This window comes from Blennius ocellaris (genome assembly GCF_963422515.1).
Source record: "Blennius ocellaris genome assembly, chromosome: 19".
Classification (NCBI taxonomy): domain Eukaryota; kingdom Metazoa; phylum Chordata; class Actinopteri; order Blenniiformes; family Blenniidae; genus Blennius; species Blennius ocellaris.
The window spans coordinates 25,207,308-25,227,294 of record NC_137668.1 but is presented as its reverse complement, the minus strand read 5'-3'; the positions used below and the strand labels follow the sequence as shown (position 1 = coordinate 25,227,294).

At 49.2% G+C, this 19,987-nt stretch overlaps 1 protein-coding gene across 1 annotated transcript in view; it reads right to left on the bottom strand.

Moving 5' to 3' along the window:
- slc12a7b (solute carrier family 12 member 7b) overlaps positions 1-19,987 on the bottom strand; it is a 59,855-nt gene that overhangs the window by 23,146 nt on the left and 16,722 nt on the right. The window contains exons 2-4 of the mRNA XM_080514968.1: positions 2,217-2,311; positions 2,007-2,138; positions 664-810 (exon numbers count right to left, since the gene is read on the bottom strand). Of these exons, the coding sequence (XP_080371094.1) occupies positions 664-810; positions 2,007-2,138; positions 2,217-2,311 (374 nt within the window). The remainder of the gene's footprint in view (positions 1-663; positions 811-2,006; positions 2,139-2,216; positions 2,312-19,987) is intronic.

Genomic DNA, 19,987 nt, shown 5'->3' with positions numbered 1-19,987 from the left:
CTGGCTTCCTTCCTTCCTTCCTTCATTCCTTCCTTCCTTCCTTCCTTCCTTCCTTCAGCTGCCGACATAGGATGGACTGATGGAGAGACACCCACCGTCTCCTCCTCCGCTAATCCCCCCGCCGGACCGAGAGGTACTTAAACCCCGGGCTTTTATTTTGTACTTTCCCTGATTATACCACAATAATCCGGCGGGTGGGGGGTGGGGGGGGGGGTGTGGAGGGTGTAGGGGGGGGGTGGGGGGGGGGTGTGGAGGGTGTAGGGGGAGGGGGGTGTTGTCCTTATGTTAGTGACGGAATGCAGATGGAGGGATTACAGGTGCCATTAGAGGAGGAAGTGAGGAAGTGGACGTCCACCGCCGCTAAATATAGGCGGGATCGGGGGCTCCGCTCTACATGGAACATCTGGAGGAGAGGAACACTCTCAGGTTCTCATGTTCTCAGGTTCTCATGTTCTCATGTGTCCCTGATGGACACGGAGCCTCTTACGTAATCCTGCACGTCAGCGCTCTAATGACTTAAACACTAAATCCCTCAGAAAGAACAAATAATAACCGTGACGGGAGTCAGAGTGCCGTCGCCTTCCACCTCGACACGGAGCGGTGGGGGGAGGGGCTTCGGGGGGGGAGGGGCTTCGGGGGGGGAGGGGCTTCAGGGACACTCACACATGAGCAGCACAGGCCCACGATGGCCAGCGACTCCAGGATCCCGGCGGTTCCCACGATCCAGGTGAGGCGCAGGAACAGGATGACGCCCAGGATGTTCTGCATGCAGGGCAGGTAGACGCCCATGAAGGTCCCCATCTGAGGGCTCTGTGGGGGGGGGGGGGCAACAACCGTTAACCCTTTCACAGCTGCTTCCTCATTCAAACATTGAATTCAAACAACCTGGGGTCAAAAGGTCGAGTCGAGTCTGAGAGTCTTGGGGTTCCGTCACGTCACCGTTTCAAGCGGAAAAGCAGAGTTTGGGGGTTTTTTTGTTTCAGAAAAGTTTCGGATTTAGCATTTTGAATTAATTTAATTTACATGGAAAATTTCACATTTAGCAAGAAGCATTTTGAAAAAAAAAACCCCCCCCAAAAAACAAATTAATTTACATGGAAAAGTCAGAAATGCTGAGAAACGTTCCAGATCGTTTACAAACCGCTGGATTTCTGCCCGTTTCCACGGAGGCGATGTTTTCAAAAAGTTCCACCTCGGAAGCAGTTTAAAAAAGTTGCTTTCTTCAGCGGCGCTCCGTCGTCTAAACAAACAGAATGCAGCAGAAGTTTTGCGTTTTCACTTGAAGTTGTGTAAACTGAGCCTTAATGGAGGAATACATTTTAAAGCTTTATTGAATTTTTTTAAAGAGTTCAGTTTGCAACGTGTTCATGTGAAAATAATAAAATTTTACTTCTTTCTTCCTCATTCAAACATTTAATTCAAACAATCTGGGGTCAAAAGGTCGAGTCTGAGAGTCTTGAGGTTCCGTCACGTCACCGATTCAAATGGAAAAACAGTTTTGGGGGTTTTTTGTTTCAGAAAAGTTTCGCATTTAGCGAGCAGCATTTTGAAAAAAAAAAACCCCAAAACAAATTAATTTACATGGAAAAGTCAGAAATGCTAGAAAACGATCCAGATCGTTTACAAACCGCTGGATTTCTGCCCGTTTCCGCGAAGACTGTTTTCAAAAAGTTCCACCTCGGAAGCAGTTTATAAAAAAAAAAAACACATAAAAAATAAAAAAGTTGCTTTCTTCAGCGGCGCTCCGTTGTCTAAACAAACACCCAGAATGCAACAGAAGTTTTGCGTTTTCACCTGAAGTTGTGTCAACGGGGCCTTTATTTTTTTAAAAGCGCTCAGTTTGTAACGTGTTCATGTGAAAATAAAAACAATGCTAGGGTCCACCGTCAACGTGAACAATCAATGCTGAACTTGTCGTCACGGCGACATCAACCCGTGCGCCACGAGCAATGGGAGGAGCCGGTGTACGCGACGCCGACTCGGCACTTTTCAAAAGGTGCCCCTACCTTGATGGCCTTCTTCTTGGGGCCCTCGTCGTCGTCGGCCTCCTCGTGCTCCTGCGCCCCCTGCGTCAGGTTGGTGTAGTTGGCCAGCTTGTTGAGGAGCGACGCCACCATGGGGTTGCTGTCCATCTCCTCCTGCAAGCAGGGAGCTGGGTCAGCGAGGACGGAGACGGCGCTTTTTAAAAAGAATTTTAAAAAAAAACCACGTCTCACCTCGAACAGCGCCATGTTGGTGCCGTCGTAGCTGTTCCCCTTGTCGTTGTCGGTGTTGTTGATGAAGGGGCTGTTCTCCTTTGGGGCGCCATCGCCTGCGGACACAAAACGCCGCTGGTCGTCAAACTCTGCACACGGAGACTCAGAATAAAGCGTCTGATCACAGGTCAGTGCAAACCAGAGCACAAACTGGAAACACAAGAATAATATCAGTACACATCAATGACTAACTATATTATTATTATTATTACGGAACCTCAGTCGACGCTCCCTGAATTCATGACAGTAGAACCTGGATTCCAAAATAAACTCATTTAATTTCTACAAGATGGATCATTAACCAAACTATTTCCTTTGTCCTCTGTTTCCTCTATAAACAACCAAGTCACACTTAGCGTTTCATATACAAGCACACACACACACACACACACACACACACACACACACACACACACACACACACACACACACACACACACACACACACACACACACACACACACACACACACACACACACACACACACACACACACACACACACACACACACACACACACACACACACACTATGTAAATAGTATTTGAGGTAGCACTTGTTTGCATTACTTTTGTATATAGAATATATTGTTCATTTTCACACATCTTTGGAATTGTTTACTGTTTGTATTGTTTACTGTTTGTATTGTATCTCTTATTTATTTATTTTTTATTTTATTTTATTTTATTATATTTTCTTGTGTATATACTTATTTATTTATTTATGTATGTCGGCACCAGGGTAGACGGCAAAGTAAGAATTTCATTCACTGTGAAACCTGCTTTTACTGTTGGAATGACAAATAAAACACCTTGAACCTTGAACCTTATCTGCACCATCTTACATTTTTTTTTAAATGAAAAAAAAGAAGAAGGAAACTCAGAATAAAGTGTGTGACCAGAGGTCAGTGCAGGACAGCGAGCGGAACTTTAGCGATGCATTATAAATTTTTGGTTCCTACCCCCCCCCCAACAAGGCAGCGCCGCCTCGGGCGGAACTATATCTCAGCCGTCATTTCCTGGGGACATAATGAGCAGGCGGACGGACCAGAGTGTGTCGGCGTTTCTAAAACGTTTCAGTTCAGAAAGTCCTGTAAAGAGTTTATTGTCAAGTTTTAGGGCGATACATGATAAAACCTACCTCCTATGTTTGTATGTCGCTGTTTGTTGTTTGTTTAGTTAAGACTCAAACGCTAGCGGCGCTAGTGCTAATGCTAGCGGCGCTAATGCTAGCTGCGCTAATGGCCTCAATAAGGCATTTTGGTTGTAAATATAATTATTTCCTGCGATTATAAGCAAGTCATGTGGTGTTAAAGGTTGGTTTAAGGGTTAATATTGTATAAAGTTTCACAGCCAACTTACTCTGTAAACAGTTTTATTTAAGTATTAGGAAGCACAAGTTATAGTAAAATGATATTTCACAGGTATTGTTAATAAGAGATTTATGCTCGGGTGCAATTTGTATATAGTTTAGACGATTAGTGATTAATTTCTGGAGTTTAATAAACCCTGAGCAGTGAATGAAGAGGACAATGGTTGCAGTGGAGGAACACGGATCCTCGCTGGTCGATAACTGTTATAAAGACACATTTTAATAATTCAGATGGCGATGATGACTTTGGAATAAATAATTCATTCCTTCAGCAGATGAAGGTAAAAGGATCCTCATCATGTGGACGTGAGTCAAAAACAAAAGCAGCGACGGCGTCAATATTTCAGGTAAAAGTCGGAAGTGTTGACGCCTTGGGATCAGAACATCGCAGTATTTAACATTATTAGACATTAAGATCTACATCGGTGCTTTTTTTTTTCTACAAATGCAAGAAGGAAATACACAATTACTGATTAAAAAAAACCTGCAGCTTCTAAAGGAGGCGGGTTGTGGTTTGATGTGACCGATCGCTGTGAACGAGGAAAGAAAAACACGACTTCCACCACAAAATGTGATCATTGTTTCTGGTCAGAGCGCCCAAAACAAAACGAGGCGACTGGATTCGTCAGTTGTTATTTAACTATATTTAAAGGTCAAACGTCACAAGTTGAGTGAAAAGCTGGCCGTTTTTAAAGTGAATACGAATAAAAACTCCCGTTGGGTTTTGGGGTCAGTTTCTATTCTCACATGGTTCATGTTTACAGCGTGAAACCAGCAGAACAGCTCCCTCTAGTGGACAAACCAGCAGAACAGCTCCCTCTAGTGGACAAACCAGCAGAACAGCTCCCCCTAGTGGACAAACCAGCAGAACAGCTCCCTCTAGTGGACAAACCAGCAGAACAGCTCCCTCTAGTGGACAAACCAGCAGAACAGCTCCCTCTAGTGGACAAACCAGCAGAACAGCTCCCTCTAGTGGACAAACCAGCGTTTTATATACAGTGAGACATTTGTTTGATTGTAGCCTGTTGAATCTGCTTTATTCAATGATTCTCCTTATTTCAGTTACTGTGCTGAAGTCTGGGGTCATACTCATACCAGTACCACTAATACTCATACCAGTACCACTGATACTTCTACCAGCACCACTGATACTTCTACCAGTACCACTGATACTTCTACCAGGACCACTAATACTCATACCAGTACCACTAATACTCATACCAGTACCACTGATACTTCTACCAGTACCACTGATACTTCTACCAGGACCACTAATGCTTCTACCAGCACCACTAATACTCATACCAGTACCACTAATACTTCTACCAGTACCACTAATACTCATACCAGTACCACTAATACTTCTACCAGTACCACTGATACTTCTACCAGGACCACTGATACTTCTACCAGGACCATGAATACTTCTACCAGGACCATGAATACTTCTACCAGGACCATGAATACTTCTACCAGGACCACTAATACTTCTACCAGGACCACTAATACTTCTACCAGTACCACTGATACTTCTACCAGGACCACTGATACTTCTACCAGGACCATGAATACTTCTACCAGGACCACTAATACTTCTACCAGGACCACTAAGCCCTTAGTCCTGTTGCTAAAAATGACAAATATATATATATAGTGAAATGGTATGACGTAACATGAACAAACAAATAAACAAACATGGAAACCACGTCGTCTTCAGACCGTTGCTCTGCGGACGTGAAACTTTCCTGAAACTAGAACGACGCGTTTTCACTGGAGACGTTGTGTAAACGAGTTCTCGCTGCACATTCCAGCAGCAGACTGAAACCAGGACGAGTTCTGAACGACGCCGAGGAACCCGGCGGACCCAGAACGAGTCACGAGACGATCTGAGAGGCCGGATCGTCGGAACTCTGCGGAGTCGTGTCTCGTCTAGTTTCTGCCCTCTGGCCAGACCGACAATAATAACACTAATAACCAGGAGCTATTACAAGTGTTATTACAGGAGTTATTACAGGAGTTATTACAGGAGTTATTACAAGTGTTATTACAGGAGTTATTACAGGAGTTATTACAAGTGTTATTACAGGAGTTATTACAGGAGCTATTACAAGTGTTATTACAGGAGTTTAATGGGTTTCCAGACTGATTTCCCAGTCGGGGACCGTCTAGTGGGTTGTAGTCTCGTCTCACAGCAGGAGGTCCCGGGTTAGAGTCCGAACCAATGGCTTTCTGTGTGTTTACATGACCCTTTACCTGTGTGTGTGTGTGTGTGTGTGTGTGTGTGTGTGTGTGTGTGTGTGCTGATGACAATCTGATTTCATCAGTTACATAATCACTTGATGGATTCCAGGAGACTCCATGAGTCCAAACAATCAAACTGCTTCTGACTGGTGAATCTCTGATCAGTGATCGTGGTCAAACTGAGCTCCGGAGAAAAACACCACACGGTCCCTTATTTGGTTCTGGTCTGGGTCTGGTCTGAGTCTGGTTCTGGTCTGAGTCTGGTTCCGGTCTGGTTCTGGTCTGGGTCTGGTTCTGGTCTGAGTCTGTTCTGGTTCCGGTTCCGGTCTGATTCAGGTCTGATTCAGGTCTAGTTCCAGTCTGGTTCCGGTCTAGTTCCAGTCTGGTTCCGGTTCTGGTCCGATTCCGGTCTGGTTATAGTCTGGTTCCGGTTCTGGTCTGATTCTGGTCTGGTTCCGGTTCTGGTCTGATTCCGGTCTGGTTACAGTCTGGTTCCAGTCTAGTTCCAGTCTGGTTCCGGTCTAGTTCCAGTCTAGTTCCAGTCTAGTTCCAGTCTAGTTCCAGTCTAGTTCCAGTCTGGTTCCGGTCGTTACTCTGAGCTGTGGTTCCCGTGACGACCGTTTCCTGCCGGGGAGGAATAAGAGGCTTGGCGTCGTGGCTTAGCTTGGCGGCTAATCACAGAGAAAGTCACTACGCCCTTGTGCGGCTGGGGGCGGGGCTGGGGGCGGGGAAAGAGGGCGTGGCTGAAGGCGGGAGTGCAGCGCTTTAAAAGGCGCGGGCGACACGGAATTAATTTAAGGCCGTGTCCGTGCAGAAGTGGCGACCCCGGCGTGACGGCATGACGCTGCAGCTAATCGCCGTCAACAATGGCGCTGGACAAATCCTCCCTGAGCGCCGGCGGCCGGCCAAAAGTGGAGCTTCTCTATTTGAACGCCGGCCGCAAATAGGAGGGTTTAGACGTCAGGCAGGAAGTGAAGCGAGCCGCCGTCACAGAGCTTCGCACCGCAACCGAGGCGGGCGGGACGGAAAAATCATGAGTCAGCAGAAAAATAGCCTGAGGAGGAGCAGCCTGACGCACAGTCATGATAAAGAGTAAAACATTTTTTTATAAATCACTATTTTATTATTATTTTTTAAATAAAAAGTTAGTAAAAATGTCCACATGACAACTTCCCCGGTCGAAATGAACCGTTTTTGGTGTTTTTGTTTCAGAAAAGTCACGTTTTCACTGGTTTTCAAAAAGTTCTACCGTGTGAGTCGTTTCCAAAACACGCCGCGGCGGGACGGTCAGCGGTGAAAAGACAGTTTCCTGTCCACACACACACTCGTTAAACCTTTCTGGTCTGAACGACGCCACATTAACATACCTACTACAACATCAAAGCTCTTCAAAGCTCATCAAAGCGGAAAAGAGACTTCAGTCACACATATTTTCTGATTTGCAGTAAATAAATAGTTCTAAATCGCCGTCCCGTTTGTTTTATGTTTATTTATTTATATATTATATTTTTACAAACTTTATTAAATATGGCTCGCTGGATTTAATCGGTCCAGAAAGAAACGTGTAGTTTAGTTTTCTATTGCGTAACGACCGGGACGAGGAGGAGGAACCCTGCTGTGGCGTTCAGGTCAGAAACGTCCACTAGGGGTCACTGTTCCCTCTTAACTTCACCAGAACTTTCACTGTGTGGCTCAAATGACTGATTTTTACTGAGGAAGTTTACTTTTACATACAATTTAAAATTTCACTAGGTGGATAATGCACTGTCGGCAAATTTACTGCCTTTGGTGGCGCCAGAGGCCGTTTTCATCCACGAACTTTACTGCTGTCATCTTCTACACTGGCATTTAAATGGTAGATTTAAAAACAAGAATAATAATATTTGGTAGTTTTGATCAGGACTGAGTTGATTATCAGATTTATGGCCAAAAATATTTACCTGATATATTTTTACAGCTGTAAAGTTGGTGGATGAAAACAGCCACTGCCGCTGTGAGAGGGTTAATTAAAGGAGGTGAATCGTACGTCTGTAGAGTTTTTACTGAAACACAGAGTGAATATACGTTAATAAGAAGCATGACTACGGCAGATTAATATCGTGAGAGGAGAACAAAGAGGAAGAGCAGAATGTGGGAACGCCTCATCATGAGGAACGCCTCGTCATGAGATCCCGTCAGGAAAGAAGTGAAAAGATCCAGAACCCTGAAAGGTCCTGAACCACCCCCCCCCCCCCCCCCGTCACGGCGCTGTCACCAGCCAGCAGATCAACAACAAAATAAAAGCCTGAAGACGATCTGGACCGACCGAGTCCGTCACTTCCTGTGGAGTGGTAACATTGCGTGTGTGTGTGTGTGTGCGTGTGTGTGTGTGTGTGTGTGTCTCCCGGGACGCGGTCCAGATTCTCATACAGTAGCGGCGCTGAGACACTGGCCTAGTTAACAGATGTGGGCTCCGGTGGACGACACATGTTGCAGACGACTCTCTGCTTCCTGAGTCGTCAGGTTTGTGTGTTGAGTCGTTTGCGTGTTGAGTCGTCAGGTTTGCGTGTTGAGTCGTTTGCGTGTTGAGTCGTTTGCGTGTTGAGTCGTCAGGTTTGTGTGTTGAGTCGTTTGCGTGTTGAGTCGTTTGCGTGTTGAGTCGTCATGTTTGTGTGTTGAGTCGTTTGCGTGTTGAGTCGTCAGGTTTGTGTGTTGAGTCGTTTGCGTGTTGAGTCGTCAGGTTTGTGTGTTGAGTCGTTTGCGTGTTGAGTCGTTTGCGTGTTGAGTCATCATGTTTGTGTGTTGAGTCGTTTGCGTGTTGAGTCGTCATGTTTGCGTGTTGAGTCGTTTGCGTGTTGAGTCGTCAGGTTTGTGTGTTGAGTCGTTTGCGTGTTGAGTCGTTTGCGTGTTGAGTCGTTTGCGTGTTGAGTCGTCATGTTTGTGTGTTGAGTCGTTTGCATGTTGAGTCGTCAGGTTTGTGTGTTGAGTCGTTTGCGTGTTGAGTCGTCATGTTTGCGTGTTGAGTCGTTTGCGTGTTGAGTCGTCATGTTTGTGTGTTGAGTCGTTTGCATGTTGAGTCGTCAGGTTTGTGTGTTGAGTCGTTTGCGTGTTGAGTCGTCATGTTTGCGTGTTGAGTCGTTTGCGTGTTGAGTCGTCAGGTTTGCGTGTTGTCGTTTGCGTGTTGAGTCGTCAGGTTTGTGTGTTGAGTCGTTTGCATGTTGAGTCGTCAGGTTTGTGTGTTGAGTCGTTTGCGTGTTGAGTCGTCATGTTTGCGTGTTGAGTCGTTTGCGTGTTGAGTCGTCAGGTTTGCGTGTTGAGTCGTTTGCGTGTTGAGTTGTTTGCGTGTTGAATTGTCATGGCAACAGCAGGAAGACTGAAAAATGATGTCAAAATAAAACCACCAAGTTGAATTGTTATTACGGTTTCTTTCAAAATAAAAGCACCAAGTCCAGGAGAACATAGACTGGGAGTCATGACATCACGGAGGAATCGTTCTGATCGTCTCTACTGAGCATGTGCAGAAGAACTAATCATTACAGCTGTGGTGATCTGGACCCAGACCCAGACCAGGACCAGACCCAGACCCAGACCAGGACCAGACCCAGACCCAGACCCAGACCAGGACCAGACCCAGACCAGACCCAGACCCAGACCAGGACCAGGACCATTGTTTCGGCCTTGTCCTCCAGACGGAGCCCGATCGTTTCCAGAAGGTGCGGGTTTGAAGAGGTTGTGTCGTCAGTGGCTCTGAACGTAAACGAGTCCTGGAGGAAACACCCACAAGGCTTTTCTACACAAAGTCCAGTCCTCATGGACCTGAGGTGAGTCCAGGGAGGCTGAGGACACCGTAACCATGGAAACGGAACCAAGAGACAGCGGAGAACGTAAACAAGCCTGGAGCAGAACGACTCCAACCTTCATCTGATCGCAGCTCCTCATGGAAACTGTGATGTTTCACCTGAACGACTCAACTGATCAACAAGAACGACTCCTCCAGGAGAACGACTCCTCCAGGACTCCAGGAGAACGACTCCTCCAGGACTCCAGGAGGACGACTCCTCCAGGAGAACGAGTCTTCCAGGACTCCAGGAGAACGACTCCTCCAGGACTCCAGGAGAACGACTCCTCCAGGACTCCAGGAGGACAACTCCTCCAGGACTCCAGGAGGACAACTCCTCCAGGACTCCAGGAGGACGAGTCTTCCAGGACTCCAGGAGGACGACTCCTCCAGGAGAACGACTCCTCCAGGACTCCAGGAGAACGACTCCTCCAGGACTCCAGGAGGACAACTCCTCCAGGACTCCAGGAGGACAACTCCTCCAGGACTCCAGGAGGACGAGTCTTCCAGGACTCCAGGAGGATGACTCCATAACGACGCCGGGTCATTTGAGGAATGTCACAGTGTTCTGAAACGACGTCCTCTGATTGGTCACCGAGACGTTTTGTCTCCTCGTCTCCAGCCGGACTGACCGAGTGTGTTCAGGAGGACACACACACACACACACACACACACACACACACACACACACACACACACACACACACACACACACACACACACACACGGTGTGTAAACCGACCCTGGAGGACGAGCCGGTCGTCTGTCTCCAGTGTCCAGCTTTGTGATGATGAGACACTTTGGAGGACGAAGTGAAGCTGATAAATGAACGTCTCTCTGCTGCAGGTGAGACTCGCGGTCACATGACCACAGACACTGGGGGGGGACGGAGGGGGGGGGCTCTGGAGCCAGAGGACAGAAAAGTCTGCAGTTTTGACCGGAGATCGTTTAAACAGCAACGATTTCAAGTGAAAGGAACGACGGGGGGACAGCAGGGGGGGGACAGCAGGGGGACGGCGGGGGGGACAGCAGGGGGGGACAGATGGTTTCTAAAGAATCAAGCCGTGACATTTCATCACATCCAGAGTTACATAAGACACCGGGATTCCCTGAACCTGCGGCTGCTCTGGTCCTTCCGTCTCGTTTGTCCTCCTCCGTCTCCGGGACGACTGATGAGGACGCACGGAGGAAGTGATGATGATGATGATAATGATGAGGCTCAGCCTCACCAACAACTGTAGTAATAAATGACGAGGCATCCTATTTATAACCGCTAAGCCGCCACCGCCGTAAGCTGCATTAGCGCCGCCGGAGTCGCGGGCGAGGGAAATGGAGAAACTTTGACGAGGCTTCAAAGAGAGAAAACACCCAGCAGGGGGTCCCACCGCAGAGATCAAAGGTCATGCTGGACCGGGCGACGACATCAAAGACACCACAAAGGAAACAAGTCCTGGACCGTCCCAAACTACCGTAAAACAACACTCTGCAGAACTTTTCCAGCCTGACCGGCGCCGGGGGGTCCAGAGAAACCAGATCACCAGGAGGTCCAGAGAAACCAGATCACTAGGAGGTCCAGAGAAACCAGATCACCAGGAGGTCCAGAGAAACCAGATCACCACGAGGTCCAGAGAAACCAGATCACCAGGAGGTCCAGAGAAACCAGACCACCTGCAGGAACAGTCCTATCGAGGAAAGACCAACTCTGGACTTCCAGCCGGGCGGCTGGAGGGTCCTGGAGGGTCCTGGAGGGTCCTGGAGGGTCCTGGAGGTTCGGTCCCCGGGGGGAGACTTACCCTTCCGTCGAGAGCCGCCCCGTTGCTCCATGGCGAGGAGCGGGGCGAGAGAAAGCGAGGGAGGGGTGGACGGGACGGAGGGGGGGTGGGGGGTCCCAGCAGCGGTCCCTGAGGAGCTCCGGGGACGGAGGTGCAGAGGAGGCTGCCGGCGAGGAGCGGTAGTCAGAATGCTGCCGGCGCCGCTGCTGGATAATGTGAGGATCAGCTATTTCTGTGGCTGTGTGTGTGTGTGTGTGTGTGTGTGTGTGTGTGTGTGTGTGTGTGTGTGTGTGTGTGTGTGTGTGTGTGTGTGTGTGTGTGTGTGTGTGTGTGTGTGTGTGTGTAAAGTGGCCTGTGACGACGATGTCAGCGACATCAGCCATGCATCACAAAGCACTCTCACCCTCCCAACGATAGACCTGCACGCACACGCACACGCACACACACACGCACACACACGCAAAAGGGGAGGGGCGAACGAAGCGAGGGAGGCAGAAAGTGGGAATTAAACGAGGAGAGGAGTGTTGTGAGAGGCGGAGGATGAACGGCCGGCGGCTGCAGGACAGACGGTGTAACGACGAGGTTTGCTTCCGGATCAACATGTTCCCTCCGGTCAGTTTGACCTCCAGGTGACCTCCAGGTGAGGAGCACGCTATGAACCACACGACCTCCACGACCCCAACCAACGTTCTCAGTGAAAGATCCTTCATATGAATAAAACTGACAATACAAGACCAAGAATTTGGCGGGTTCAATTTTATTTTGTAAAAGTAATAAAAAAAAAAGTTTTAGTCAAACTTTTAGTGAAGAATTTCTTCTAATAAATAAAATAACGACGTAGGGAAGTCTACATGTGTCTGTCTATGCGAGTGTGTAAATATGTATACGTGTGAATATTCTATATCTTTCAGTTCTGGCCCAACGCCTCCAGTAAGCCCCGCCCCCAGTAAGCCCCGCCCCCAGTAAGCTCCGCCCCCACTCTTCCCCTGCGTCGGTAATCTGCCGTCTGAGAGCATGTGAAGAAGGCACTAATCACTAAACCAGATTAGGATAATCCTGACCTTTTTATAAAGAACGGAAACCACGGCGAGGCTCCGGTGGGGGGGGGGGGGGGGGGGGGGGGGCGTGTCCTGGACCGGGTCTGTACCGGGTCTGTACCGGTACCGGGTCTGGAGCGTCGCCTCCGTCACTCCTCCTCCAGATGTGCGAAGGCGGAGCTCAGAGTATCACATCACAGTAGGAAGGATTTAGTCCGATCATGTCAGTGTGTGTGTGTGTGTGTGTGTGTGTGTGTGTGTGTGTGTGTGTGTGTGTGTGTGTGTGTGTGTGTGTGTGTGTGTGTGTGTGTGTGTGTTCGATGATGTCCTGAGCCTCTCCACTTGACTTACGTAACACAAACATCCACACAGCTGGGATTGATTGTTCCACCAGCGCTTCAATAGAACACACGAGGACACGACGTCACCTGACCGAAGCCCCGCCCACCTGGACGACAGGTTGGGGAGGGAAGGGGGATTATGAGGAGGAAAACCTGCGTTACATTTCAACAACAGTTTGGATTGATTGAGATAAAAACACGTTCCAGAAAGTCCCTCTGAGTCAACGGGGAAAAGTTTTCTGCACTTTCATTCCAGGACAGCGTTTTGAAAAAGGTGTAGTTTTCACGTCGGGCCACTAGTGGGTGCTGCTGGTGGTTTTTGTGATAGAATGATGAAACCACAGACACACACACACACACACGCACACACGCGCGCACACACACACACACACACACACGCACACACGCGCGCACACACACACACACACACACAGACACACACACACACACACACACACACACACACACACACACACACACACACACACACACACACACACACACACACACACACACACACACACACACACACACACACACACACACACACACACACACACACACACACACACACCCCTCTTATCAGAGACAGCAGATTGAGAGCGGGACCTCGTGAGGATGATGACATCATCAGAGGACGACAGGCTTCCTTCAGCATTAATAGTCAGTGAGCATTCAGCCCAAGTGTTATTTTCATTTTATACTATGTGTTGTACACTTTGCTTTGTTTTTCTAGTTTGTTTTGTTCCATGATCTTATTCCTCCTCTTCTTCTCTACAGTCATACGTCTACATTCCAGGCGTCGTTGCTTCCCGGGACATTCCTGCAGAGTTTTCCTGGACTTTCCTCACGTCTGCATCTTTTCCTCCACACGGAGAGAAACAACCTTATTGTTCGCCGACACACAGACAGGAAGTGACACTGACTAATGGCGGCGCTGAGGCCAAACCAAACAACCCGGCGAGGAGCATCGAACTCCAACCTGAGCTTTTCCTGGAGAGACGCAGGAAGTGAACGTGTGAACGTTTCAGCCGACCTGTGGTTCGCCGTGGCGCCGCGGTGGGATTTCACTTCTCGGGCCTCGTTTCAAGTGAAAACTTTACTTTTTTTGTTTTGCATTTTCGTTTTACGTGAAGTTTGGTGGTTACAAGGAGACGTTTTGAAAACCATGTCGGTTTCCAAAAATAAAATAAAAAAATTTTAAAATAAAAAAGGATTCGTTTTCTGAGGCTGTTTGCTTACTTCAGGCTGGAAAATAAATAAATAAATTAATAAAATAAATTAATAAAATAAAATAAAATATATAATAAAATAAAAATTAAATAAATTACTAAAATAAAATAAAATAAAAAATATAATAAAACAAAAAAATATTATAAAATAATAAATATAAAATAAAAAATAAAAATAAATATAAAATAAAAAATAAAAAATAAATATAAAATAAATTACTAAAATAAAATACAATTTTAAATGTACATTTATTTCTAAATAAATAAATAAACAAAATAAACAAATAAACAAAATCCTGCTGAAGAGAGCTGCTCGGAGGACGGGACAGACTGAAGCTGTGGTGACGACGCAGCCGCCACTCGTTAGCCAACTCTATTTGTTTACAAGCCTTTTCTCACTGCTTGACATTTCCGGCTCCAGCCTCAGGATTGTGGTCGTGACTCATGAGAGCGACGGCGCCGTCCCGGTGGAGCACATTCTCTCTACTGCCACACACTGGACATGTCAGAGCAACCGCACCCGAAAGGAGAGTTCAATCCAGGACCCTGCCAATGAGAGAACCAGAACTGTGAGCTCAGGGTCCGACGCAACATGACGGAGTCTCGCTAAATGAGCAGCAGTTCAGCTGGAGTGCAGCCGGACGGAGGGAAATCATGTCGTGATGTTTAACTAAAGGAAATATTTCATCACAGTGGCCACACGCTGCAGCTTGATAGACGAGGAGCTGCTTCAGGAATTCACGCCGGCTGACGTGCTGAAAGGACGGCAGGTAAGGCACGTCGGTATGGAGGCCGTATGGAGGCCGTGTGGAGGCCGTATGGAGGGCCGTGTGGAAACACTGAGCTTCCAGAGCCGGGAAGGAAAGAACAGCGAGCGCCACTTTGAGACACGGCGGCTTTAACCAGAAACAGACCTGCCCGGGAAATAAACAGGAAACACATGGCCGGGACCGACGGGCCAACACAGACCTACGGACGGGGGGGGGGGGGGGGGGGGGCTCACACCACCTCCTCCACCACCTCCTCACCACCAGCCCAGCCACCACCTCCACCACCGCCTCCACCACCACCAGCCCACCACCACCTCCTCCACCACCTCCACCTCCACCACCTCCACCACCACCTGCTCCTCCACCAACTCCACCACCTCCACCGCCTCCTCCACCACCACCTCCACCACCGCCTCCTCCACCACCACCCCACCACCGCCTCCACCACCACCTCCTCCACCACCTCCACCACCACCTCCACCACCGCCTCCACCTCCACCACCTCCACCTCCTCCACCAACTCCACTACCGCCTCCACCACCACCACCTCCTCCACCACCTCCACCACCGCCTCCTCCACCACCACCTCCACCTCCTCCACCAACTCCACCACCGCCTCCTCCACCACCACCTCCACCGCTTCCACTACCACCACCACCACCTCCTCCACCGCCTCCTCCACCACCTCCACCTCCACCACCACCGCCTCCTCCAGCAACTCCACCACTGCCTCCTCCCCCACCGCCTCCACCACCGCCTCCACCACCACCTCCTCCACCACCTCCTCCACCACCACCTGTGTGGCTGCTGCAGCTTCACGACCAGCGCTGGGTTCCGTGTTCAGGGTGTGGTTCTGTCCAGTTCCCTCACTGCTCACTCTCGTCTTCCCACTGACCTCCACCCCCCCTCCTCCACCCCCCCCCCCCCCTCCTTCCCTGGAACACTGTGTTCTCCCCAAAATCCCCCTTGCAGGAGAATCTGCACGATTCCGTGAGACACTGAAATAAATAAAAACTAAAGTGCTTCTCTGTTGTCAGATTGGAATGATTCAGATGTTCTGATAAAAACCTCCGTCCACTATGGAGCTACGTCACCATGAGCTAGAGGCTTCAGGGCTGTAGTACACCTGCCAGGCCTCTGGGGGCGCTGTGACTCACCGGACACACCAACAAACGCAGAAGAAGACATGAAGAACATAGAAATATACAAGTAGAATCCCACTCATTGACTTCTATATAACTCTGACTTGTATAGCTCTATGCTCCTGCTAGCGTCAGTAGCTGCTGCAGCGCCACCTGGGGCATGGAGTCTGCAACTGTTGGGGGCAGATGGGGGGGGGGGGGTGACATCATCGTTTTCAACGGATGTGTATCGTCTTCTTTAGAACCAAAACAAACAAAAAAAACACAACAAAAAACAAAACAAACAAAGAACCGTTTCTCCACACGAGGCTCCTGAAGCGCCGCCGTGTGGACGGCCCCGGTATCACACCTCCACCCTCCAGTCCACACTGCCTCTTTCTACAACACCAACTATGTTTGGAATTTCTTTTACAAACGGCTCGTTATAATAAAAAAGACGCGACGGCACCAGGGCCTCTTTCCCAGAACGCTCTACTCTACTCTACTCTGTTCTCCTCTACTCTACTCTCGTCTGTTCTCCTCTACTCTACTCTACTATGTTCTCCTCTACTCTACTCTACTATGTTCTCCTCTACTCTACTCTACTCTACTCTACTCTACTCTACTCTGTTCTCCTCTACTCTACTCTACTCTACTCTACTATGTTCTCCTCTACTCTACTCTACTCTACTCTACTCTACTCTACTCTACTATGTTCTCCTCTACTCTACTCTACTCTACTCTACTCTACTATGTTCTCCTCTACTCTACTCTACTCTACTCTGTTCTAGTCTACTCTACTCTACTCTCGTCTGTTCTCCTCTACTCTACTCTGTTCTAGTCTACTCTACTCTACTCTACTCTGTTCTACTCAACTCTACTCTACTCTGTTCTACTCTACTCTACTCTACTCTGTTCTACTCAACTCTACTCTGTTCTCCTCTACTCTACTCTGTTCTACTCAACTCTACTCTGTTCTCCTCTACTCTACTCTGGTCTACTCTAGTCTAGTCTAGTCTACTCTGGTCTAGTCTACTCTAGTCTAGTCCACTCTAGTCTACTCTACTCTGGTCTACTCTGGTCTAGTCTAATCTACTCTGGTCTACTCTGGTCTAGTCTACTCTACTCTACTCTATTCTACTCAACTCTACTCTGTTCTACTCAACTCTACTCTACTCTGTTCTAGTCTACTCTACTCTGTTCTAGTCTACTCTACTCTACTCTGTTCTAGTCTACTCTACTCTGGTCTACTCTAGTCCAGTCTACTCTGGTCTACTCTAGTCCAGTGTACTCTGGTCTACTCTAGTCTACTCTACTCTAGTCTACTCTACTTCCAGCGGCTCATGTTTGCTCTCGTCCGGCGGCGGACTTTGGCTGAACGAGTGACCGAGACGTGAGAGAGAGTGGAGGGAGGGGTAGACGGAGGGGTGGGTGGAGGAACGGTGGGTGGAGAGGAAGCCCACGGTGGGCGGAGGAACGGTGGCGGTCATTACATCACGGCGTGGGGGCGGGGTCTCGCCTCCCTACCGCTCGGCCAACGGGAAGCCGGCCAGCAGAGCGATCAATAGCGGCGGTCCTGAACCTCCGTCAGGCCCTCCGTCAGGGGGGACAACACCACTGTCCTCTGGAGCCCCGACACCAGGACGGCATCAGACACTGTGAGGGACGCGACACAACCCGAGCATCACGTGATGTCATCCATCAGCGACGGCGGGGAGGAAGAGGAAAGCAGCCATGTCGGCGCTTTGGAGATTCTAATATTGTCTCACATTAATGAGAATGACAAAAGTATGACATACTCAGACGGGAAGTCGGTAAAACGCACATCTTCGCCACATTTGTTTGCAGAATCAAGTTAGCATCGCTAACATGTCGGTTCATATGCTAACTAGCCTATCATATAGCAACATCAGTGTGCGAAACAGAGATAAGCCGGGAGATTCTGGAGAAATTAGCTGCGAGCTCCGGAGTGAGGTTAGCAGTATGCTAGCAGGCGGCTAACGGAACGGAGCTAACAGTGTCCTAGCAGGCGGCTAACAGAATGGAGTTAGCAGTGTGCTAGGAGACGGCTAACAGAACGGAGTTAGCAGTGTGCTAGGAGACGGCTAACAGAACGGAGTTAGCAGTGTGCTAGGAGACGGCTAACAGAACGGAGTTAGCAGTGTGCTAGGAGACGGCTAACAGAACGGAGTTAGCAGTGTGCTAGGAAATGGCTAACGGAGCTGAGTTCCAGTAGCTCAATACGTAACTCTGAGTTGCGCTACATGCTATATGCTAAAGAGTTCCAGGCTCACACACCAGCGGTGCTACATGCTAAACACGATTAAAGAGTGACTGTTTGCAAGGAGTATAAATTTAGCTTTATGTTATTCAACAAGTACTCGTATCAGTACTCTGTGTTCGAGTAAAGGCGTATCAGTGCGTCGCTAATGAGGACCACGCTAACGTTACATAAGTGTCACACTGAATTCTCAGGCCCGACTTTGTACTTCTAGTCTGAAGCGGCGTCGGGGGTTTCCTGGTTCTCGGCAAGGCGCCGCCTCGTGTTCACGGGTTTTCAGGAACCGAAGCAGCTTGATGTCCTGCAATAAAACCCTCGATTCTCTCGCCCTCTCTCTCTCTCTCTCTCCCACAGTCTGTAAACTCCCGACTCGGCAGGCGGCCTTCAGCTCCACAGCGGGAATTAAATACTGGGACATTATTTACTCGGCGCTACGTGAAGCACTGTAAAACAATAATAGGGTAAAGAAAACACCACCAACTGAAGCAAGGAGAGCCTGGAAGTGAAAGACGTACTTGATGACCTCTGAGAAAGTGTGTCTGTAGACCTCCATGGTCGATGGCACTGGTTTCTACCGTCTGTCCAGAGTTCTCTGCCCGACTCTATTGAGGCGTCGGTTCCTAGACCTGATGACGTCACTCTTGTCTTTTCACTACGTACAGAGTTCTGATTTCACGAAGACGTCTCTGACGGACCAGGAGTCACGAAGCCTGAGTCTTGTCCGACGAGTTTCTTCAGCTCAACAAGTCAAGATACACTTGGGGAAACGCATCGTTTCAGAACGTGACCCACAGAACTGCGCCTCCTCCGGGGCAAAGTGTCCCACATCGGGATGGAATGGACCCAAAACAACCCAAGGTTTTTTTTGCCTTTTCGCTTGAAATTCAACTTGAAACGTGACGTTACTTTCAAATGAAACCGACTGCTAAAATACCGAAGCTGACCGATGTGCTGAGAACACGCCCTCGCCGTCGGTCAGGGTCACGTCGGAGTTTCTCGAAGGGTTCTAGGGGAGGAAATGAAAGAAATGCCAGAGCGGGACGGGCTCCGGGGGGAAGGGCTGCGCGTCAACGACCGTCGGCACGCGGAGACGTCGGGGAGCCACTTCGGATATGGGAGCTTCAATTAGAGTCGAGGTGCGGACGCTTCGGACGGCAGCGTCAACAACACCTCCACCTCCCGGGAGACGAAAACAAACTCGAGGAGAAGTTGGGGGGGGGTAAAAAAACAAGGTTGGGCTCCGACGGACTGGGCAGAGAGAGGAGCTGCTCGTGTCACGAATAAACAATCGTACCCTAAAATTCAGCCTTGCATGCACATTACCCGCCCACACACACACACACACACACACACACACTGAGGCTTAATGACCCTACAATCAGTCTGGAACCTCGGGGTGAAACACGGCTAGCTGACGCCGACTCCCCGGTTGGGAAAGTTTGCAGCGGCGGTTCCACCTGACGACGACGACGACGACGATGATGATGATGATGATGTAGGGACTCACCTGCGGCGCCCTCGTCTCCCTCCCTCGGCGCGGTGTTGTCGTCTGCGTCCTGCCCCCCCCCCTCCGCCGCCGCCGCCGCCCCCCCGGAGCCGTCCTTCACCGGCACCACCGTGAAGCTGGTGGGCATTTTTACACCATGTGTTTTCACTCAGACCTCCTGTTTGTCACTCTTATCTACGCCCGCACCCCCCCTCCCTCCTCCCCTCCTCCCTCTCTCTCTCTACTCTCTTCCTCTTTCTTCT